At 43.2% G+C, this 24,574-nt stretch overlaps 1 protein-coding gene across 15 annotated transcripts in view; it reads left to right on the top strand.

The window, feature by feature from the left end:
- Positions 1-24,574, top strand: part of gtdc1 (glycosyltransferase-like domain containing 1) — an 872,535-nt gene that overhangs the window by 148,645 nt on the left and 699,316 nt on the right. For all 15 annotated transcript variants that reach the window (XM_068034984.1, XM_068034988.1, XM_068034995.1 and 12 more), the window contains one exon: positions 12,141-12,314. In XM_068034984.1, the coding sequence (XP_067891085.1) occupies positions 12,141-12,314 (174 nt within the window). The remainder of the gene's footprint in view (positions 1-12,140; positions 12,315-24,574) is intronic.

Raw genomic sequence — 24,574 nt, forward strand, 5'->3', positions numbered from 1 at the left:
ATACTGTTTTGTGCAAGCCACTATGTTTCATTGGATCAGACAGAGTGATCAACGGCTCAACGCCACTTAGAGTCTGAAAGCCATTGCAGCAGAAAGAGAGCACTGCTGGAAAATGAACTTTTTAAGAAATCGACAGAGCTCAGAAAATCATCAGTTGGTTACAGTGGAACTTGTGGATGCTTTTGCAAACACCAACATACCATTGGAAAAACTTGGTCACCTAAAGCTGCAATGTAATGTGCAAAATGGTGGTTGTTTGCCAAGTGCAAATAAACTGACAGGACTACCTACCAAAGATTTTTGCTACACATTGTTCAGAGATGTCTCAGATGAACACATATGAGTCTTTTGCAATTATTTGTGTTGAGTCCACCGATGAGCAAGACAACCATGCGCTGTATATTTTGTTCGATTTTATGCCTGGTAAGGCTGAAGATGTACAGTTAGGAAAGCTAACAGTGCTCGTATATTGCGTCCGTTTAGGAGCTGTTAATTACACTACATTTTCCCAAGTGATATTCAAAACTGTTTCAAAATACGGTGTAGATTTCAACGGAGCGCCTGCTTTTATTAGTGACAATGCAACTTGCATGACAAAATCTTTCAAATTTGTGCTCCAAGGTGTCATGCCAAATGCTGTCAATATTATATGTAATGCACATATAATTTCTCTTGTCAGTGAGTAGTGGAAAAGCGAGTTTGGTGAAATTGACGAACTGCTCAGCTGCATTAAAAAGATCTTCAAACACTGCTCCAGCTGCAAGCTTTGATACAGGGAACACAATGCAAATGCAGCTGAAATTGGGGAACAAAGCATCGCCCTTCCTCCAAAGCCAGTAGTTATACGTTGGAATTCTTGATTTCGGGCAGTACAGTATCATGCAGCTCACCTGAAATATTACTCAGACTTTGTCTCAGGATAGTTCACACTGGCACTGAAACCACAGGTTTTAACAGACATTGTTACCCTTCTAACCGATGCTCAGCTTAATGAGGAGGTTCAGTTTGCCAAGAATGCATGGGTTTAATCACTTGGTTTGAATCTCGACACGTCACAATCCTCAAAGCTTACAATAAAGTAATGGATGTACTGTTCTGGGCTGAATCGCAGTCAAACGATCAACATTAATGACGCTGAATTACATTCCTGTGGTCTACAGGTGTTTTCTTGCATGGCAAAGAAGCTCAAACAATATTCGTGCTAAGAGTCAAGCGATGAAGAAAAGGCGACTCAGAGCTTTAAACAACCTTCTGTGGCAAGGGTTTTTAACAGAATAGTGGGAGCAAGGGATCAAATTTGGGAAGATATGGTAAATCAAGGAGTAGAGTAGCAAGAGAGAAATGATATGGGAAATGATAAACAGACTGTGACAGGAAGGGACCGAGCATACAAATCTAAGAGTAAATCAACAGATAAGGGTAGAGGTTACAAAAATAATAGGATAAAACTAAAGGTTCTGTACCTGAATGCATGTAGCATTTGAAACAAAAGAGATGAACTGAGAGCACAAATAGAAATAAATAAGCCATTACAGAGAAATGGCTGCAGGACCTAGATTGATACCTGAATATTGAAGGGTTCATGGCATTTAGGAAGGACAGGAAGCTAGGAAAAGGTGGAGGGGTAGCTCTGTTAATTAGTAGTATTAGCGCAATAGAGAGGGATAACCTAAGTTCAGGAGACCAGGACGTAGAAGCAGTTTGGGTAGAGATGAGAGTGGTGTACAGGTCACCTAACATTAACCACACTGTAGGATGGGGTATAAAGTAAATAATGGCAGCTTGTCAGAAGGGTGCAGTGATAATTATGGGGGGTTTTAACCTACATATAGACTGGAAAAATCAGATGGGCCGAGGTAGCCTAGCCTAGATGAGTATATAGAATGTTTTTGTGATAATTTCTTGGAACAATACATTCTGGAGCCAATCAGAGAGCAGGCTATACTAGACCTGGTATTGTGCAACGAGATAGAATTAATTAATGACCTCATAGTTAAGGCGCCCCTAGGTAGCAGCGATCATAATATGATTGAATTTTACATTGTTTGCGGGAGAGAAGAGTGGGTCCAAGACTAGTGTTTTAAAATTAAATAAGTGCAATTATGAGGGCATGAAAACAGAGCTAGCTAAAGTGAACTGGCAAATCAGGTTAAGGGATAGGTCAATTGAGATGCAGTTGCAGACATTTAACGGGATATTTCAGAATACACAGAAAAGATACATTTCAACGATAAATAAAAATTCCAAGGGTGGGACCTGTCATCCATGGTTAACTAAAACAGTTCAAGATAGTATCAAACTTAAAGAAAAAGCATACAATTGTGCAAAAGATGGGAGGCAGGTCAGAAGATTGGACAGAATATAAAAAACAGCCAAGAATGACTAAAAAATTGATATGGAAGGTAAAATTAGAGTATGAGAAAAAAACTAGCAAGAAATATAAAGACAGATAGTTAGAGTTTCTATAGATATTTAAAAAAGAAAAGTTAACAAAGTGAGCGTTGGTCCTAATAATGGATAATGAGGTGATGGCAGAATGATTGAACAGGTATTTTGCATCGGTCTTCGCTGTTGAAGATACAAGTAACATCCCAGTATTAGCTGTAAGTCAGGAAATGAAAGGGAGGGAGGAATTCAAGAAAATTACAATTTCCAGGGAAGTGGTACTGAACAAATTGTTGGACCTGCGGGCTGACAAGTCCCCGGCCCTGATGGACTTCATCCAAGGGTGTTAAAAGAAGTGGCTAGTGAGATAGTTGATGCGTTAGTTTTAATTTTCCAAAATTCCCTAGATTCGGGGAAGGTTCCGTTAGATTGGAAAATAGTGAATGTAACCCCTTTATTCAAAAAGGGAGAGAGACAGAAAGCAGGAAACTAGAGTCCAGTTAGCTTAACCTATGTCTTAGGGAAAATGTTAGAAGCTATTATTAAACACGTTATAGCAGGGCATTTAGAAAAAATCAAGGTAATCAGGCAAAGTCAACATGATTTTGTGAAACGAAAATCATGTTTAACCAATTTATTGATGTTCTTTGAGGGAATGACATGTACTGTGGATAAAGGGGAACCGGTGGATGTGTATTGCACTTAGATTTCCAGAAGGCATTTGATAAGGTGCCACATCAAAGGTTATTGCCGAAAATAAAAGCTCATGGTATGGTGGGCAACATATTGGCATGGATAGAAGATTGGCTAGCTAACAGGAAACAGACAGTAGGCATAAATGGGTCATTTTGTGGTTGGCAGGATGTAACGAGTGGTGTGCTACAGGGATCTGTGCTGGGGTCTCAACTTTTTACAATTTATATTAATGGCTTAGATGAAGGGACCGAAGGTATGGTTGCTAAATTTGCTGATGACACAAAGATAGGTAGGAAACTAACTTGTGAAGGGGACATAAGCGGGCTGCAAAGGGATATAGATAAGTTGAGTGAGTGGGCAAAGACCTGGCAAATGGAGTATAATGTGGGAAAGTGGGAAATTGTCTACTTTGGTAGGAAGAATAAAAAAGAAGCATATTATCTAAATGATGAGAGATTGCAGAGCTCTGAGAGGCAGAGGGATCTGGGTGTCCTAGTGCATGATTCGCAAAAGGTTAGTATGCAGGTACAGCACATAATTAGGAAAGCTAATAGAATGTTATCGTTTATCGTGAGGGGAATTGAATACAAAAGTAGGGAGGTTATGCTTCAGCTATACAGGGCATTGGTGAGATCACATCTGGAGTACTGCGTACAGTACAGGTCGTCTTATTTAAGGAAGGATGTAAATGCGTTGGAGGCAGTACAGAGAAGGTGTAGTGCCTGGAATGGGCGGGCTGTCTAAAGAGGAAAGATTGGACAGGCTAGGCTTGTATCCGCTGGAATTTAGAAGAGTAAGAGGCGACTTGATTGAAATATATAAGTTCCTGAGGGGTCTTGACAGGGTGAATGTGGAAAGGATGTTTCCCCTTGTGGGAGAATCTAGAACTAGGGGTCACTGTTTAAAAATAAGGGGTCACCCATTTAAGACAGAGATGAGGAGAACTTTTTTCTCTCAACGGGTCGTGAGTCTTTGGTTGTCTCTTCCTCAAAAGGCATTGGAAGCAGAGTCTTTGAATATTTTTAAGGCAGAGGTAGATAGATCTTGATAAGCAAGGGGGTGAAAGGTTATCGGAGGTAGTTGGAAATGTGGATTAATCAGTTCAGCCATGAACTTATTGAATGGCGGAGCAGGCTCGAAGGGCCGAGTGGCCTACTCCTGCTCCTAATTTATATGTTCATATGTGCGTATGTTCATATGTTCCTGAAAGCTGTGCGTATCTTTGACCCTGCAAAAATGCACCCGATCATGCTGGATTTAAACTCGTTTGATGTGATTCCTGGCTTTGACCAGAACTCTTGGCTGGAGATTCCTGCTTATAAAAGCATTGCAAAAGAAGCAGATTGTACTTTGTGCTGCAGTTTTGAAATTCCGTGGAATGTAGAATCCCCCACCTTGCAAGGCTAGCACGGCGCTGTCAGACAATTCCAACAAACTCTGTGAATGTGGAGAGAGCTGCATCTAAACAAGAACAGGTGTTCACAGTGCAGAGACAGGGAATGAAGAAAGAGACAATTACAGGTTGCTCCATGCTTATATTCAACCACTGACTTCAGTGAGTAAAGAATGTGACCTGATTGTAGTCAGCTTTTTACAATCGTTTTGAGGATGCAATAAATGCCAGTTGAAACCAGAATCCTGCCTTGTGTTTTTTTTTGTTTTAACTAGATCATTTTCATGGTTTATTGCAACACTGTGAATAGGATTCAACAATGAACTTGTGGCTAAAGGTGCAGCACGATGAAGTACCAAGCCAAACAAATCAATTCCTGTGCTGCGTTTATTTGGCTTTGGCCAGAATAAACATTTGGGATGCTTCAGTTGGCTGTTCTGCCTCAAGGTTCATCTTCCTGATTGCTGCCCAATGACCCTACTGGAAAGTGTATGTGTATATGTGGATGGCAAATGACAATAACATCAAGCACAACTCTAAACCTTTTGTTAAGATGCAGCTAAGACTTTGTGGCAGGAATTTATCAATCAAGATACCATAAGGCGTTTTAGCTATGGTTAGAGGTGAAGCACATGCTAATTGTTTAATAGTACCTTCGAGTCATCATATTTAACAGCATAGAATGAGGCCATTTGGTCCACCTGTGCAGGTCTTTGCTAGTGCCCTCCAAAACAAATCCCAATGCTCCACACTCTCCCCATAGCCCTGTGTTTTCCTCTACTTCAAATAGTTTTCTAATTTTCCCATTAAGAGAAATTAAATGGCCACTGCCTCAACCCTGTGGCAAATATTCCATGTTTTGCCAACCCCCTGCATTAAGAAATTTCTCCTAACTCTCTAAGTAACCATTTTAAATTGATGGTGACTCATCATTGCCTCCCCAGAGAAAATAGTCTTTCAAAACTCTTCTGACATTTGGGACCACAATGAAAATAGGTGAAGTGCATTTCTGTCTGTCTTTTTTCAATGACAGACTCCAAATGTAGGTTATAAATGTTGTGTCCAAACACTGTCCTTTATGATTCAGATCTCTTTGGCATGTGATGGAAGAGCTTACTAATGCCCTTGTGCAAGTTTCAAGGCCAAGCTATAAGGTGGCATTGCAAAATACAAATGGGCTGCAGGGGCAGTGGTGGATGGAATGTTTGTGCCTGGAAGTAAGATCATCCATTGCTAATGAGGTCACAGGCCTTAATGGTGCCTCCTGTCTCATTTCTCTCTGGCAATGCTGGGGAAGTGATCATTTCTTTGCAGTGCCAACTGGGCCTTGGGCCCTGTGCTCAGGTCTACTCAGATCATAGGATATGTGAAGGGACAGCCAGCAAGAAAAGTAAGTTGGTTGAAGATCAGCACCTTTTATCTTTTATTACTGGACACTGTTCCTGGGGCTAAAGACTACAGTTTCCTGTATTTGGGGAGTGTATGACCTAATTAAATAATCTGAACCATAAAATACAGGCAGGTTCAGAAAATATAGGTCGAGTCAGATCAGACAAAGTGGAGTGTAGGAAAAAGGGAAAAGGAATTTGCATTGCCTGGGGATTTCTGGGGTTTCCCAGAAGTAAAGACGGTCCGACGACTGCTTGTGCTTTGTGTAGTCTCAAGCAAGGCCATCATAAGCAAATAAGGCGGATGTGCCCCCCTCATCTAGCACCCAGCTCAGAAAGGGAGGAAACATTACCTACAAATCTCATTTAGTGTACAATCAGTGTACTAAGAGCAAATTAAAACCACAAGAAGCTAACTTTTTTCCCCTAAAATTTGATGTTTACATAGAATCTACAGAACCATGTCATTTGGCCCAACTGGTCAATGCCAGTACTCAAAGTTTCCTTTAATGAACTCTTCCCTACCTTGCTCCCATATCCCTTTATTTCCTTCTCCCCATGTATGCAGGTTTTCTACTTTTATTCAGAAGGAATAGTTGAATAAGCATTAAAAAGGCCTGTGGCATAAGAGTTTGAAAATTCATTTCTTTTACTTGCATTTTAGAGAAACCTGGTCCAGGCGCAAGGCTGCTTGGCAAACTACCTTTGCATTTTTTCAGGATTCAGTTATATTATGTAACAAAGGAACTTGGAATTCTGGCTCCCATACCAGAGTATCTGTCAAGTAGCAATATATCTGCTGTAGTAATCTCCTGACCAGCTGTGATTGAAAAGAAATTGAAGGTAAAAGAGAGGACAATTCACAGGAAGTCTATATTAAAATCTTTATTCCATCTTTTCTGTTATTCTCTGTGCTTTTCATTGTCACAGTCCGGCTTCTTCAGGAGAGTACAAGATAGCAGTGTGGACAGTGAGTGAAGCTCACTGTGAGATCTAGGAGAGACCAGATTGAAAAATCACAAGGGACTGATGGGGCAAGGAGAGGGTCACTATCAAGTACCTCTGTTTAAAAATGACAACATTACATAGAATTATCAGTAACATAGGGGTTCCCCATGACTAGGTTCTTTTCTCATTCTGTCTGTCTTCATATCAATGACCTGCTTTGTGGATTTTTAACCGAATCTACAATTTAGCTGATGAGTCCACTCTAAACTTATTAATTTCTTTCAGTCCTCAGGGCAAATAGTCTGCATTCTCACAGTGTAATGTCTGAATCACTACAACTTGATCCCTTCCATGCCTTCAGTGGGCAGTAAAAATTCTCTTTCTTGCTTTTTTTTAGATTTGCATTTTTTTCCCTCAAAATTCTAGCCACTAGCTACCTCCTTTTACCTTTAATAGCTCCACTCTTGTAGTCTTCTGTCATTGTACTCACTGTCACACTTTGCCCTTTCTACAATTCCTACATCTATCCTACCAAATCATTTTGCAGTCTTGGAGACCTCTTATCAGGTGATCCCTCAATCTTTTCCTTCTAGAGAAAAGAGCTCCAGCCTGTTCAGTTTTGCCTGACATGTGTCACCTCTCTTATAGTATTGTTTTAGGAAATCTACTTTGCACCTTCTCCAGTGTCTCTGTATCCTTTTTATAATATGGAGACCAGAACTCTCTACAGTACACAATGTAGGTTCTATGGAAGTTGAACATAACTTCTCTGGTTTTCAATTCTATCCCTCCAGATATGAACCTTGGTGCTTTGTTTGCTTTTTTATGGCCTTATTATTCTGCATTGCTACTTTTAGAGATTTGTATCCCCAGATTGACCAACTCCTTTGCCCCATTTTGACACTTATTTTCCATGGAGTATATGGCCTCCTTATTCTTCCTACCAAAATGCACTACCTCACTTTCTTTTTATACATTTATGGGATGTGGGCGTCGCTGGCCAGGCCAGCATTTATTGCCCATCCCTAATTGCTCTTGAGAAGGTGGTGGTCAGCTGCCTTCTTGAAGTGCTGCAGTCCATGTGGGGTAGGTACACCCACAGTGCTGTTAGGAAGGAAGTTCCAGGATTTTGACCCAGCGACAGTGAAGGAACGGCGATATAGTTCCAAGTCAGGATGGTGTGTGGCTTGGGGGGGAACTTGCAGGTGGTGGTGTTCCCATGTATTTGCTGCCCTTGTCCTTCTAGTTGGTAGAGGTTGCGGGTTTGGAAGGTGCTGTCTAAGGAGCCCTGGTGCGTTGCTGCAGTGCATCTTGTAGATGGTACACATTGCTGCCACTGTGCGTCGGTGGTGGAGGGAATGAATGTTTGTGGATGGGGTGCCAATCAAGCGGGCTGCTTTGCCCTGGATGGCGTCGAGCTTCTTGAGTGTTGTTGCAGCTGCACACATCCAGGCAAGTGGAGAATGTTCCATCACACTCCTGACTTTTGCCTTGTAGATGGTGGACACTCTTTGGGGAGTCAGGAAGTGAGTTACTCGCTGTAGAATTCCTAGCCTTTGACCTGCTCTTGTAGCCACTGTATTTATATGGCTACCCCAGTTCAGTTTCTGGTCAATGGTAGCCCCTAGGATGTTGATAGTGGGGGATTCAGCGATGGTAATGCCATTGAATGTCCAGTCATCAGCGAACATCCCCACTTCTAACCTTATGATTGAAGGAAGGTCATTGATGAAGCAGCTGAAGATGGTTGGGCCAAGGACACTACCCTGAGGAACTCCTGCAGTGATGTCCTGGAGCTGAGGTGATTGACCTCCAACAACCACAACCATCTTCCTTTGCGCTAGGTATGACTCCAACCAGCGGAAGGTTTTCCACCTGATCCCCATTGACCTCAGCTTTGCTCGGGCTCCTTGATGCCATACTCGGTCAGATGCTGCCTTGATGGCAAGGGCAGTCACTCTCACCTCACCTCTTTTGTCCATGTTTGAACCAAGGCTGTAATGAGGTCAGGAGCTGAGTGGCCCTGGCGGAACCCAAACTGAGTGTCACAGAGCAGGTTATTGCTAAGCGAATGCCGCTTGATGGCACTGTTGATGACACCTTCCATCACTTTACTGATGATTGAGAGTCGGCTGATGGGGCGGTAATTGGCCGGGTTGGACTTGTCCTGCGTTTTGTGTACAGAACATACCTGGGCAATATTCCACATTTCAGGGTAGATGCCAGTGTTGTAGCTGTACTGGAACAGCTTGGCTAGGGGCGCGGCAAGTTTTGGAGCACAGGTCTTCAGTACTGTTGCCGGAATATTGTCAGGGCCCATAGCCTTTGCAGTATCCAGTGCCTTCAATCGTTTCTTGATATCACGTGGAGTGAATCGAATTGGCTGAAGTCTGGCATCTGTGATTCTGGGGACTTTTGGAGGCGGCCGAGATGGATTATCAACTCGGCACTTCTGGCTGAAAATTGTTGCCAATGCTTCAGCCTTATCTTTCGCACTGATGTGCTGGGCTCCCCCATCTTTGAGGATGGGGATATTTGTTGAGCCACCTCCTCCAGTTAGTTGTTTAATTGTCCACCACCATTCATGACTGGATGTGGCAGGACCGCAGAGCTTAGATCTGATCCGTTGGTTCTGGGATCGCTTAGCTCTGTCTATCGCATGCTGCTTACGCAGTTTGGCACGCAGATAGTCCTGTGTTGTCGCTTCACCAGGTTGACGCCTCATTTTGAGGTATGCCTGGTGCTGCTCCTGGCATGCCCTCCTGCACTCTTCATTGAGCCAGGGTTGGTCTCCTGGCTTGATGGTAATGGTGGAGTGGGGGATATGCCGGGCCATGAGGTTACAGATTGTGGTTGAGTCCAATTCTGCTGCTGCTGATGGCCCACAGCGCCTCATGGATGCCCAGTTTTTCATTGCTAGATCTATTCGAAATCTAGCCCATTTAGCAAGGTGGTGGTGCCACACAACACGAAGGAGGGTATCCTCATTGTGAAGGCGGGACTTTGTCTCCACAAGGACTGTGCGGTGGTCACTCCTACCAATACTGTCATGGACAGATGCATCTGCGGCAGGCAGATTTTTGAGGACGAGGTCAATATGTTTTCCCCTCTTGGTTCCCTCACCACCTGCCGCATACCTAATCTAGCAGACATGTCCTTTAGGACACGGCCAGCTTGGTCAGTAGTGGTGTTCCCAAGCCACTCTTGGTGATGGACATTGAAGTCCCCCACCCAGAGTACATTCTGTGCCCTTGCCACCCTCAGTGTTTCCTCCAAGTGGTGTTCAACATGGAGGAGTTAAGGGATCACATGGAGTGGCACTCATCAGCTGAGGGAGGGCGGTAAGTGGTAATCAGCAGGAGGTTTCCTTGTGCATGTTTGACCTGATGCCATGAGAGTTCATGGGGTCCAGAGCCGATGTTGAGGACCCCCAGGGCAACTCCCTCCCTACTGTATACCACTGTGCCGCCACCTCTGCTGGGACAGGGCATACCCGGGGATGGTGACGGCAGAGTCTGGGACATTGTCAGGTATGATTCCATGAGTATGTCTATGTCAGGCTGTTGCTTGACTAGTCTGTGGGACAGCTCTCCCAACTTTGACACAAGCCCCCAGATGTTAGTAAGGAGGACTTTGCAAAATTGACAGGGCTGGGTTTGCCGTTGTCGTTTCTGGTGCCTGGGTCGATGCCGGGTGGTCTGTCCGGTTTCATTCCTTTTTATTGACTTCGTAGCGGTTAGATACAACTGAGTGGCTTGCTAGGCCATTTCAAAGGGCATGTAAGAGTCAACCACATTGCTGTGGATCTGGAGTCACATGTAGGCCAGACCAGGTAAGGACGGCAGATTTCCTTCCTTAAAGGATATTAGTGAACTTATCTATATTGAAGTTAATTTGTCAATTACACCCATTCTGCAAGTTTATTAATATCTTCCTGTATTTTGTCACAGTCCTCCTCTATATTAACTACATCCCCCAATTTGGTATCATCTGCAAATTTTGAAATTGTACTTCTGATCCTAAATTCAAATCATTTATGTAAATCGTGAACAACAGTGGTCCCAGCACTGATCCTTGTAGAACACCACTTCCCACCTTTGCCAGGTTGAGTAACTATATTTGACAGCTACTCTGTTTCTGTTTCTTTTTTCTTTTTGGGCCTCCTTATCTCGAGAGACAATGGATACGCGCCTGGAGGTGGTCAGTGGTTTGTGAAGCAGCGCCTGGAGTGGCTATAAAGGCCAATTCTAGAGTGACAGGCTTTTCCACAGGTGCTGCAGAGAAATTTGTTTGTCAGGGCTGTTGCACAGTTGGCTCTCCCCTTGCGCCTCTGTCTTTTTTCCTGCCAACTACTAAGTCTCTTCGCGTCGCCACATTTTAGCCCCGTCTTTATGGCTGCCCGCCAGCTCTGGCGAACGCTGGCAACTGACTCCCACGACTTGTGATCAATGTCACAGGATTTCATGTCGCGTTTGCAGACGTCTTTATAGCGGAGACATGGACGGCCGGTGGGACTGATACCAGTGGCGAGCTCGCTGTACAATGTGTCTTTGGGGATCCTGCCATCTTCCATGCGGCTCACATGGCCAAGTAGTCAGCTTACTATCTATTCTGCTTTTTGTTCCCTGACTCCCCATGATGTGATCTTAGTCATGAGTCTACTATGCAGTTTTAAAGCTGAAGTAATCTAGGCTGACTTTTGCTACCAATGTTAGTTCAACTCAGTAACTCCTCCCAGACTGTTCATCTCATGATGTCATCAACATTAACAGTTACAAGACATTATTTTTGTTGGTTTTCACGCATGTTCTTCATGCTTTCTAATGGTTTACTTGTTAAGGGATCCCAAATTTAGTGGTAAATTTGATTCTTTTAACCCATAGTTACATGGAAAATCAACATAATTCAACACCTGGTTATTAGGCAATTACTTCGGAACTGTTCCGAAGAAGGGTCACTGACCCGAAACGTTAACTCTGCTTCTCTTTCCACAGATGCTGCCAGACCTGCTGAGTGAATCCAGCATTTCTTGTTTTTGTTTCAGATTTCCAGCATCTGCAGTATTTTGCTTTTATAAAAGCATTTGGGAAATGCTTATGGCATCAAAATAGAGTCATATGTAGTTTAAGGGTTCAAGGCTGTTATGTGCATTTGTGGAAACCGCAGGGTAATGTAAATATGAGCAACTTGCATATTAATGTACAAATAACCTTTTTCAAGGTTTGAACTTGTCTCAGGATAAAGTTTTCTATTACAAATTGGGCCTGGAGTCTACTCATAAGAGCAAGATCTAAAATGTTTTTTTAACAGCTCAAATTCTCTATTTTCAGCTTGGTAGCTGATGTGGTCGTGTTCAATTCTGCATTTAATATGGAATCGTTCTTCATGTCCATTGGCCCTTTCATGAGACTAATTCCTGATCATCGACCCAAAGAACTTGAGAAACTCATCAGACCCAAGTGCCAAGTGCTGTATTTTCCAATCAGGTTTCCTGACGTTACCAGGTCAGTAACTGGAGTAAGCTGTTATTTAAAGTTCACTAAAGAGCTAACATGAGTACAGTGATCTTTTTTGGCTTTCGGTGTTTCTATGTTTATTTTCATATTTGGTAGTTTGCTGTGCTCAAAGGAAGAACTCATCCAGTGTAAGTAAGTTAATTTGATGAATATGTAGTGAAGCACTGGAAAAGCCTTTGGCCCTTTTTAAAGCTGAAATGTATTTTGGGGGACTCATTTCAGTTGTCATTTGGAAGAGCATTTTACCATATTGGGCAAAAATATAATGTATTGGGAAATAAAATTTTTGTATGTAAGGAACCCAACACTTAATGTTTATTTGGGTTGCAGCCTACTCATGTTGCCTGAAGTACCTTATCCTTACAGTATGAAATCTACAATTGCAAATAAGTCTACAGGAGTTGCTATTGGCACACCAGGACATTTTCTTGGAAACTAACAATGAGTGTGCCAAATTCATGAAAAGGGAATGACATCATTGATAGTTGAATATAGGGGTGTTTGACCCTGGTCCAAATTTGGTTATATTGTAAAATCGTCCTATTTTCCCACATGATACTAGTTTACTTAGTGGTGAGAAGTTATATCTGATAGCTTGTATTGTTAGTGCTGAAAGTAAGTTGAAGATAATATTTGCTTCCTGTGTTGTTATTGGATCTATAGTCAGTGAAACAAGGGGCTAAGTTGCAAGATTTTTTTCAATGAAAAGATTTCTGGCCACCTTCTAATCTGTTTAGCCTCACTGGAATTTTCCTTTTTAAAAAAAAAACACAGACAGCATAATAATGTAATCAAATATGAACATGGGGTCAGCTACAACTGTGACACTGATTGATAACTAGTGCAAAATCTGAATTAAACTATTGATGCACAAAAAAATGATCATCTCCTCCCCCCCCCCCCCACCCGCTGAAAATATGCACCAACTTCTCCAGAATGAAAAGTGAGTATATAATGTTTCACAAATGACATTATGATTGACCGCATTAATATTCAATTTTTTCCTTTATAGGTACAAAAACATTAAATGCTCATTCTAACAGTCTATCATTTGTCACCATCAATACAATAAAGATTATAATGTAGGCTCACTTTCAACTCACTTTCTTATTCCATGCGTGAGCACGGCATGCTATTTAAACTGCATTTGTGATAACGGTGTAGAAGAGCTCATTTATCTCACTGTGAACAGTAAAGTATTATTAGCCCAGTTTGTTTTAGTAATTATAAGCTGCTTAAGTCATTACTGCACAGTAATGGAATTATTTGATTGTACATATCAAAACTGAGATTGTGGAACATTTGCATATTTTCTATTATCTAATGACATTCATCTACACCTGCAGAAACATTCCATATATAAGGTGACATCGGTCAAAATGAGAGTTTTCTTTGCAAAATGAGAGCCTTTTTTAATCAGTTCACTTAGCTTTCTTGGTGTTGATATCTGTGTAAAAGAGATTTGACATTGAAATAATTGAATCAAAGATGAATATTCGGCTCAAGAATTGTATGAATAAAAAAAGTCATCATGCCAGACGTTTAAAGTACTTGTGTTTAAAATGAAAATTAAGCCATCCTTTAGGTCTGTGAATCCACTGAGTATCATCACTAGCTAGGATATGAGTTGGATTAGGGTTATTGCTGATCAGCCCAGCATGCAGCTCCCACAGGTGTATCATGCAACTGTTGTTGCAGGTGTCGTGTGCTGCCTTTGCAATTCGATACATCAGAAAGAAGTTCCAACCTCTTACATTACTCAACTTAAATCCTTAAGGAGACCTCAAAATTGAGCATAAAAGACCCTGAACGTCATGCTGGCTAATTTGTAAACCCCACTTAAAACATTCTCTTTAGACCTTGTACTTAATTGCAACTAATAACATTAACATTAAAATGTTGGGAATACCAAAGTGCAACTAACATCCAAAATTATAATTTATTTATTGTATACATTATTTACTAGATACACTTTTCACACTAAGATGGCAATTTCTATTGTCTGTGCTCATCAGGTAGTCTGTTTTCCCGTTTTCAAGGGCAGGGTTAGATTTATAATAGTAGCAGTTCTTGTGTGATGAATTAATATACTCTATTGAGAAAGGGTCAGCCAAAGACTTAGCAGATAAAGACATTGCCTGCTGTGTTACAAAACCGTACAGACTGGAAGATTTCAGGTTTGATCTCTGTTTTTTTCTGGGGTAGCATATCTTGGCCGTAACAGGTGTCAGTATGCTTGCGTTAGGGCAGGGGGAAATTGTCTTGGGTTCGCCCTATCCAGTGATCATGCCTGAACACTTTCAGTACTAAGAATGAACACTTAAGTAAGGTACTACTCGAGGAGCTCACGGATCTGTAAACAGTAAAAGGTGTAGTGCCTTCAGGAGAGTAAATTGGCAGATATAAAAGGGGAAAGGTAAAACAAAAATTCCACACAAAGAATCCCCAACCTGAATTAAAATAGATCTGTTTCAATTTTCCTTGTGTAGTGTTTGGTGTTTGTTCATTCGATAGCAGAGAAGTAATTACAAAAACCCCTATTACATTAAATAACAAGAGAAACGCAGCTTATCTTGAAAGGGAGCAGCCATGTTTCTTACAGCAGTCAGCATTTTTGAGGAATATATCCCATGTATCTAGTGGCTCCTTGGACAAGGTTACATCCTCTAAGTAATTTTCGGTCCTATACAGTCGGAAAAGGAAGGTGCATTCTGCAGTCCATGCAAATCTGAGTGACTGAGCTTCTGGTATAAATTCCAACATGATAGTGCCTGCTGAGTAGCTGTGGTACAATGTCCTAATATACATTGTCTGCAAAAAGGTTAAAAAGAAGTGCAGTCTTAAAAAACTGGTATTTGCAGGATAGTGGAGGTTGTCTGAGAGTTCAGAACTCATGTAAATGTGTAATTTTGATATCTTAAGTTGCAAAGATTTCAGAGAAATTACGATCAGATCTCTAAAATTAATCTACCTCCTTGGGTTCATTCCCAGAAATGTCTTTTATTCCGTACAGTTACACAGGCTATAATATTTTGAGTTTATTTATATTTGTTCATGGGATGTGAGCATCGCTGGCAAAGCCGGCATTTATTGCCCATCCCTGATTTCCCCTGAGAAGTTGGTGAGCCATTACCTCTAACTGCTGCAGTCCATGTGGTGTTGTAACACCCACATTCCTGGAAATCCTGGGAGTTGCAGGATTTTGACCCAGTGACCGTGAAGGAATGGCGATATAGTTCCAAGTCTGGGTGGTGTGTAACTTGGGGAACTTGCAGGTGGTGGTGTTCCCATGTGTCTGCTGCCCTTGTTCGTATTAGTGGTAGAGGTCAGGGGTGTGGAAGGTGCTGTCGAAGGAGGCTTGGCGAGTTGCTGCAGTGCATTTGCAGATGGTACACACAGCTGCCACTGTGCACTGGTGGTGGAGAGAGTGAATGTTTAAGGTGGTGGATAGGGTGCCGAGTGAGCTGCTTTGTCCTGGATGGTGTCAAGCTTCTTGAGTGTTGTTGGAGTTGCACTCACCCAAGCAAGTGGAGAGTGTTCCATGACACTGATGTGTACCCTGTAGAGGGTGGACAGGCTTTGGTGAGTTACTCGCCGCAGAATTCCCAGCCTTGACCAGCTCTTGTAGCCACAGTATTTATGTGGCTGGCCCAGTTAGGTTTCTGGTCAATGGTAACCCCAGGGATAATGATGGGGGATTCAGTAATGGTAATGCCATTGAATGTCAAGGGCAGGTGGTTAGTTTCTCCCTTGTTGGAGATAGTCATTGCTTGACACTTGTATGGCGCAAATGTTACCTGCCACTTATCAGCCCAGGCCTGAATGTTGTCCAGGTCTTGCTGCATCTGGACATGGGCTGCTTCAGTATCTGAGGAGTTGGAAATGGTACTGAACACTCTGCAATTATCAGTGAACATCCCAATTCTGACCTTGTGATGCAGGGAAGGTCATTGATGAGCAGCCTAGGACAATACCCTGAATGCTTTTCCTGCATTAATGTCGTGGGCTGAGATGATTGGCCTCCAACACCGACAACCATCTTACTTTGTGAAAGGTAAGACTCCAACCAGTGGAGAATTTTCCTGCTGATTCTCATTGACTTCAATTTTGCTAGGGCTTCTTGATGCTATGCTCTGTCAAATGCTGCCCTTGATGTCAAGGGCATTCACTCTCACTTCACCTCTGGAATTCAGCTCTTTTGTCCATGTTTGTACAAAGGCTGTAATGAGTGGCCCTGGCGAAACTCAAACTGAGCATCAGTGAACTGGCTATTGCTGAGTAAGTGCCACTTGATAGCACTGTCGATGAAATCTTCCGTCACTTTGCTGATGATTCAGAGTAGACTAATGGGGCGCTAATTGACTGGGTTAGAAAATTTCCTGCTTTTTGTGGACAGGACAGACCTGGGCAATTTTCCACATTGTCGGGTAGATACCAGAGTTGAAGCTGTACTGGAACAGCTTTGTTAGCGGGGTGGCTAGTTCTGGAACACAGGTCTTCAGTACTACAGTTGGGATGCTGTCAGGGCCCAAAGCCTTTTCTGCATCCAGTGCTTTCAGCCATTTCTTGATATCGAGTGGAGTGAATCGAATTGACTGAAGACTGGCATCCGTGATGCTGGGGATTTCAGGAGGAGGCCGAGATGGATCATCCACTCGGCACATTCGGCTAAAGATGGTTGCAAATGTTTCAGCCTTGTCTTTTGCACTGACTCACTGACTTTACCAATTGGTGTGCAAAGAATCAGGGAAACAGTGTAACACAGGAACAAAAGATTCCTTGTGATGCCATTACTTTGAAATATTTCTCATGATTTTAGTAACTGGTATCATAATTGCAAACAGATAGCATTGTAAAAGTTTGATGGCTGTAATTGTTTGTCAGTTGAATATTTCCATGCAGTTCTTATTTGAATGTATCTTTCTGATGTGTTGTTAGAACATATGATGAAGGCTTATTGGATACAACTTCTAAGGCTGATTGTGTGTTTTGATATGCCAGTAAAACTGACCATGATCAAGTGAGCATCGCCGAGAATTGGATCAGAAAGGTTTGGGCCTGTTTTTCATCTGATGCAATTCTGCATCCGGACTGTTTTTATGCTAGCTACCTGTGCAGGTATTTGTCTTGCTGTGTTTTTGTGTTAGTTAACTGATGAGACCATTTGCCATGTTTTTCACCAAGGATGTCCTGAAGTCCTTCGGCTGCCATTTATGATGGATGCTGCATTAAAGGTGCCTTTCACTCATTTTGGAGATTGCACTCTTAAAAGGAACTAACATGGGAGCAGGAGTCGGAAGACCATTCAGCCCTTTGTGCCTGTTCCACCAATGAGATTATGGCTGATTTGTATCTTAACTCCCATCTATCTGCCTTGGTTCCATATCCCTAATGCCCTTGGCGAGCCTATATCTATCGATCTCTGATTTTTAATATAATTCATTGAGCCAGCACCTGCTACATTTAAAGGAGAGAGTTCCACACTTCTACCACCCTTTGCCTGAAGAAGTGTTTCCTAACTTCTCTCCTGAATGATTTGGCTCAGATTTAAGACTATGATTCCTTGTCCTAGACTCCCTGACCAGCATGGAACATTTTTCTCTCTCTATCAATCCTATCAATTATTTTCAAAATTCTGAAAACCTCAATCAAATCACTCCTTCACCTTCTATGCTCGAAGGAATTCAGTCCAATTTATGTAATCTCCCCTCAGAATCTAACCATTGGAGCCCTGGTAACATTCTGGTGAATCTGCACTACGCTCTTTCCATGGCTGATATATCCTTTCTAAGTTGTGGTGCCCAGAACTATAGCTGTCACTAAACTTCCTCCATTTATATTGTCGGGCCTTAGTTATAAAGGATAACATTCCATTAGCTTTTTTGATATTTTGTACCTTACTACATTTTAGTGATCTGTGTACATGGCCCCCGATATCCTTTTGGAGCACCAAAATTCCTAGCTTTTCCCCCTTTAAATAATACTGTGAGCTCTCCTTTTCTGAGCCAAAATGGATGACTTCACACTTACCTGCATTAAAATCCATCTGCCAGTTTTGCTCACTCACTTAATCTATCATTATTTCTGCAACGTTATGTTCCTGTTTACAGTACTTACTGTGCCACCAATCTTTGTGTCATCGGCAAACTTAGATACATGGTTCTCTATTACATTATCTAAGTCATTAATAAATATAGTAATTAGCTGAGGCCAGAGCACAGATCCTTGTGGGGCACTGCTAGTCACGACCTTCCAATTTGAGTGTCTATTCATTATCCCTACTCTCTATCTTGTACCACTTAACGAATCTCTTAACCTGGTCAATAATTTGTCCTCTCCATGAACTTTAATTTCAGCTAACAGTCTCTTATGTAGAACATTATTGAATGACTTCTATAACTACATATAAACTACATCCATAGACATTTCTGTTTGCTACTTCAGCTGCTACCTCAAAAATTTAATTCGGTGTGCGAGACATGACCTTTCTGATGAGCTCAGATTTCTCCCAGTGCTCAGTCAGTCTTTTTTTAAAAATTCATTCATGGGATGTGGGCGTCACTGGCCAGGCCAGCATTTATTGCCCATCCCTAATTGCCCTTGAGAAGGTAGTGGTGAGCTGCCTTCTTGAACCGCTGTAGTCCATTTACCCACAGTGCTGTTAGGAAGGGAGTTCCAGGATTTTGACCCAGTGACAGTGAAGGAACGGCGATATAGTTCCAAGTCAGGATGGTGTGTGACTTGGAGGGGAACTTGCAGGTGGTGGTGTTCCCATGTATTTGCTGCCCTTGTCCTCCTTGTTGGTAGAGGTCGTGGGTTTGGAAGGTGCTGTCTAAGGAGCCTTGGTGCATTGCTGCAGTGCATCTTGTAGATGGTACATACTGCTGCCACTGTGCGTCGGTGGTGGAGGGAGTGAATGTTTGTGGATGGGCTGCCAATCAAGCGGGCTGCTTTGTCCTGGATGGTGTCGAGCTTCTTGAGTGTTGTTGGAGCTGCACCCATCCAGGCAAGTGGAGAGTATTCCATCACACTCCTGACTTGTGCCTTGTAGATGGTGGACAGGCTTTGGGGAGTCAGGAGGTGAGTTACTCGCCTCAGGATTCCTAGCCTCTGACCTGCTCTTGTAGCCACGGTATTTATTTATTTATAGATACAGCACTGAAACAGGCCCTTCGGCCCACCAATTCTGTGCCGACAACCACCCATTTATACTTATCCTACAGTAATCCCATATTCCCTACCACATCCCCACCATTCTCCTACCACCTACCTACACTAGGGGCAATTTACAATGGCCAATTTACCTATCAACCTGCAACTCTTTGGCTGTGGGAGGAAACCGGAGCACCCGGCGGAAACCCACGCGGTCACAGGGAGAACTGGCAAACTCCGCACACGCAGTACCCGGAACTAAACCCGGGTCGCTGGAGCTGTGAGGCTGTGGTGCTAACCACTGCGCCACTGATATGGCTACTCCAGTTCAGTTTCTCGTCAATGGTAAGCCCTAGGATGTTGATAGTGGGGGATTCAGCGATGGTAATGCTGTTGAATGTCGAGGGGAGATGGTTAGATTCTCTCTTGTTGGAGATGGTCATTGCCTGGCACTTCTGTGGCGCGCATGTTACTTGCCACCTCTCAGCCCAAGCCTGGATATTGTCCAGGTCGTGCTGCATTTCTACATGGACTGCTTCAGTATCTGAGGAGTCACGAATGGTGCTGAACATTGTGCAATCATCAGCGAACATCCCCACTTCTGACCTTATGATTGAAGGAAGGTCATTGATGAAGCAGCTGAAGGTGGTTGGGATAAGGACACTACACTGAGGACCTCCTGCAGTGATGTCCTGGAGCTCAGATGATTGACCTCCAACAACCACAACCATCTTCCTTTGTGCTCGGTATGACTCAAGCCAGCGGAGGGATTTCCCCCTGATTCCCATTGACCCCAGTTTTGCTCGGGCTCCTTGATGCCATACTCAGTCAAATGCTGCCTTGATGTCAAGGGCATTCACTCTCACCTCACCTCTTTTGTCCATGTTTGAACCAAGGCTGTAATGAGGTCAGGAGCTGAGTGGCCCTGGCGGAACCCAAACTGAGTGTCACAGAGCAGGTTATTGCTAAGCGAATGCCGCTTGATGGCACTGTTGATTACACCTTCCATCACTTTACTGATGATTGAGAGTAGGCTGATGGGGCGGTAATTGGCCGGGTTGGACTTGTCCTGCTTTTTGTGTACAGGGCATACCTGGGCAAATTTCCACATTTCAGGGTAGATGCCAGTGTTGTAGATGTATTGGAACAGCTTGGCTAGGGGCGCGGCAAGTTCTGGAGCACAGGTCTTCAGTACTATTGCCGGAATATTGTCAGGGCCCATAGCTTTTGCAGTATCCAGTGCCTTCATTGAGGATGGGGATATTTGTTGAGCCACCTCCTGCAGTTTGTTGTTTAATTGTCCACCACCATTCATGGCTGGATGTGGCAGGACTGCAGAGCTTAGATCTGATCCGTTGGTTATGGGATCGCTTAGCTCTGTCTATCGCATGCTGCTTACGCAGTTTGGCACGCAGATAGTCCTGTGTTGTAGCTTTACCAGGTTGACGCCTCATTTTGAGGTATGCCTGGTGCTGCTCCTGGCATGCCCTCCTGCACTCTTCATTGAGCCAGGGTTGGTCTCCTGGCTTGATGGTAATGGTAGAGTGGGGGATATGCCGGGCCATGAGGTTACAGATTGTGGTCGAGTACAATTCTGCTGCTGGCCCACAGCACCTCATGGATGCCCAGTTTTGCATTGCTCGATCTGTTCGAAATCTATCCCATTTAGCACGGTGATAGTGCCACACAACACGATGGACGGTATCCTCAATGTGAAGGCGGGACATAGTCTCCACAAGGACTGTGCGGTGGTCACTCCTACCAATACAGTCATGGACAGAAGCATCTGCGGCAGACAAATTGGTGAGGACGAGGTCAAGTATGTTTTTCCCTCGTGTTGGTTCCCCCACCACCTGCCGCAGACCCTGTCTAGCAGCTATGTCCTTTAGGACTCAGCCAGCTCGGTCAGTAGTGGTGCTACCGAGCCACTCTTGGTGATGGACATTGAAGTCCCCCACCCAGAGTACATTTTGTGCCCTTGCCTCCCTCACTGCTTCCTCCAAGTGGTGTTCAACATGAAGGAGTACTGAGTCATCAGCTGAGGGAGGGAGGTAGCTGGTAATGAGTAGGAGGTTACCTTGCCCATGTTTGACCTGATGCCAAGAGACTTTATGGGGTCCGGAGTCGATGTTGAGGACTCCCAGGGCAACTCCCTCCCTACTGTATACCACTATGCCACCACCTCTGGTGGAGCTGTCCTGCCGGTGGGACAAGACATACCCGGGGATGGTGATGGCTGTGTCTGGGACATTGTCTGTAAGGTATAATTCCGTGAGTATGACTATGTAAGGCTGTTGCTTGACTAGTCTGTGGGACAGCTCTCCCAATTTTGGCACAAGCCCCCAGATGTTAGTAAGGAGGACTTTGGGTGCCTTGCTCGATGCCGGGTGGTCCATCCAGTTTCATTCCTTTTTATTGACTTTGTAGCGGTTAGGTACAACTGAGTGGCTTGCTAGGCCATTTCAGAGGGCATGTACGAGTTAACCACATTGCTGTGGGTCTGGAGTCACATGTAGACCAGACCAGGTAAGGACAGCAGATTTCCTTCCCTAAAGGACATTAGTGAACCAGATGGGTTTTTACAACAATCGACAATGGTTTCATGGCCATCATTAGACTAGCTTTTAATTCCAGATTTATTAATTAAATTCAAATTCCACCTTCTGCTGTGGTGGGATTTGAACCCATGTCCCCAGACAAATACCCTGGGTTACTAGTCCAGTGACAATACCACTGCGCCACCGCCTACGCCTACCATCTGTTCTTATAGATTCCAATAATAAAAACAGAAAATGCAGGAAATACTCAGCAGGTAAGGCAGCATCTTTGGAGACCGAAACAGAGTTAAGGTTGATCACCTTGCATCAGGACCGGAAAAAGTTAAGAGATTTCAATAACTTCTCCACAACAGGTTGATGATTCCTTTGTTTTTCTCTCTCACCTTTTTTTAAAGAATGAAGTTACATTAACATTCTCACTCTTGCTGTGTAATATACACAGTTCTCCCTCCTGAAACTTGCTCTGTAAGCTGCAGTCCATGAAGGCAAAATGCACCATGATGACGGCCACAGTGAATAGTATGTAATTTTGACTTTAGGTGAAGCCATTTTCATGTGATGGAGTTGTGGGAAGGATGGCAGAGCTTTGGTGAGGAAAGGAACGTTGGTGTCGGGCAATGGGGCAGATAGGTTGAGGGGGTGTTTTTTGTGGAGAGACATGCTGATGGTATTTTTGAAAGAGAGGGTGGTTAGTGCATGAGGAGAGGGAACCACGAATAATGTCACCTCATTTGGTGGCCACAAAGGAAATTTGGGGAGTCACTATTTTAGTGGATGATGATGTCAATTTTGCTATCTAGCCATTCCAGCTTGGGCACAAGCAAGAAGTACCAGACCATAAAGTCCAAGGGAAACCAGTTCTGTTGAATTACTTTCTAATTTGGACCCCATTACATTTCCATTCTGTTTTGGTAGCAAAAACAGGAAGGCAGATTATTATCTGAATGGCTATAAACTGAGAGAGGGGAATATGCAGCGAGACCTGGGTGTTCTCGTACACCAACTGCTGAAGGTAAGCAACAGGCTGTAGAAAAGGCAAATGGTATGTTGGCCTTCATAACGAGAGGATTGGAGTACAGGAGCAGGGGTGACTTGCTGCAATTATACAGGGCCTTGGTGAGGCCACTCCTGGAATATTGTGTGTAATTTTGGTCTCCTTATCTGAGGAAGGATGTTCTTGCTACAGAGGGAGTACAGCGAAGGTTTACCAGACTGATTTCTGGGATGACGGGACTGACGTATGAGGAGAGATTGAGTCGGTTAGGATTATATTCACTGGAGTTCAGAAGAGTGAGGGGGGAATCTCATAGAAACCTATAAAATTCTAACAGGACTTGACAGGGTAGATGCAGGAAGGATGTTCCCGATGGTGGGGGAGTCCAGAACCAGGGGTCATAGTCTCAGGATACAGGGTAAACCTTTCAGGACTGAGATGAGGAGAAATTTCTTCACCCATAGAGTGGTGAGCTTGTGGAATTCGCTACCATGGAAAGCAGTTGAGGCCAAAACATGTATGTTTTCAGGAAGGTGTTAGATATAGCTCTTGGGTCTAAAGGGATCAAAGGGGATGGGGCGAAAGCGGGAACAGGTTCCTGAGTTGGATGATCAGCCATGATCATAATGAATGGCGGAGCAGGCTCGAAGGGCCGAATGGCTTACTCCTGCTCCTATTTTCTATGTTTCTATGTTTTTGAAGCAGACAGGAGTTTCATTCGGATTTTCAAAAACTCAAAGTTGATATACCTGCTTCAATCATAACTTCTGGACTTCAGTTGATTGGAAAAACCGGCCTCTAGCATGAATTTGTAGCGAAATGTTGCCTTTTTTTTCAAAAGTTGCCCTGACATTCAAGTAAATAGGAATTAGGAAAAAGAAAATCAGTAAGTACAATGTTTTAAACTCCTGACATTTGAGTAGCCTTATTACTCTAATAGTTTTTATGTAACATTGTGGTGTGTAGGTGGTAAACTTCAAAAGGATCAGCCCAAGAGGCTGGTAAATTCCTTGAACCTACTGGCAGTTTAAAAGTTAATTAAAAAAAACCCAGCTTAACCTCAAAGTCGGCATGTGTTAATAGGTCAAGTCATTTGCTAAATTAAATATTTTCAATATTTATTGTGTCCTTAAAGAGATGTTGATGGCTTCCTCTTTTCAACATTTACAGGATAATACTATAAAAAGTTAAAATATCTTAATTTAGGATTGGAACCTATGGTTTTGATAAAACCTCCCACCTTAAAATAATCTGCTTTGCTTCTTGATCTCCACTGCAGGTGAAGCTTCTATGCTACATTTTGAAAGCAACTGCACTTAACTTAGATTTAGGGTGCAAATATTGCTATTTCGAAAGTATTTACAAATCTAAAGTGTTTCTTAATGTGAACTCCTACTCTTCTTTGGCTGCCTTGTCTCAAGAGACAATGCGTAGCGCTTAGAGGCGGTCAGTGGTTTGTGGAGCAGCGCCTGGAGTGGCTATAAAGGCCAATTCTAGAGTGACAGACTCTTCCACAGGCGCTGCAGATAAAATTGGTTGTCGGG

The sequence above is a fragment of the Heterodontus francisci genome, chromosome 7, assembly GCF_036365525.1.
Source record: "Heterodontus francisci isolate sHetFra1 chromosome 7, sHetFra1.hap1, whole genome shotgun sequence".
Classification (NCBI taxonomy): domain Eukaryota; kingdom Metazoa; phylum Chordata; class Chondrichthyes; order Heterodontiformes; family Heterodontidae; genus Heterodontus; species Heterodontus francisci.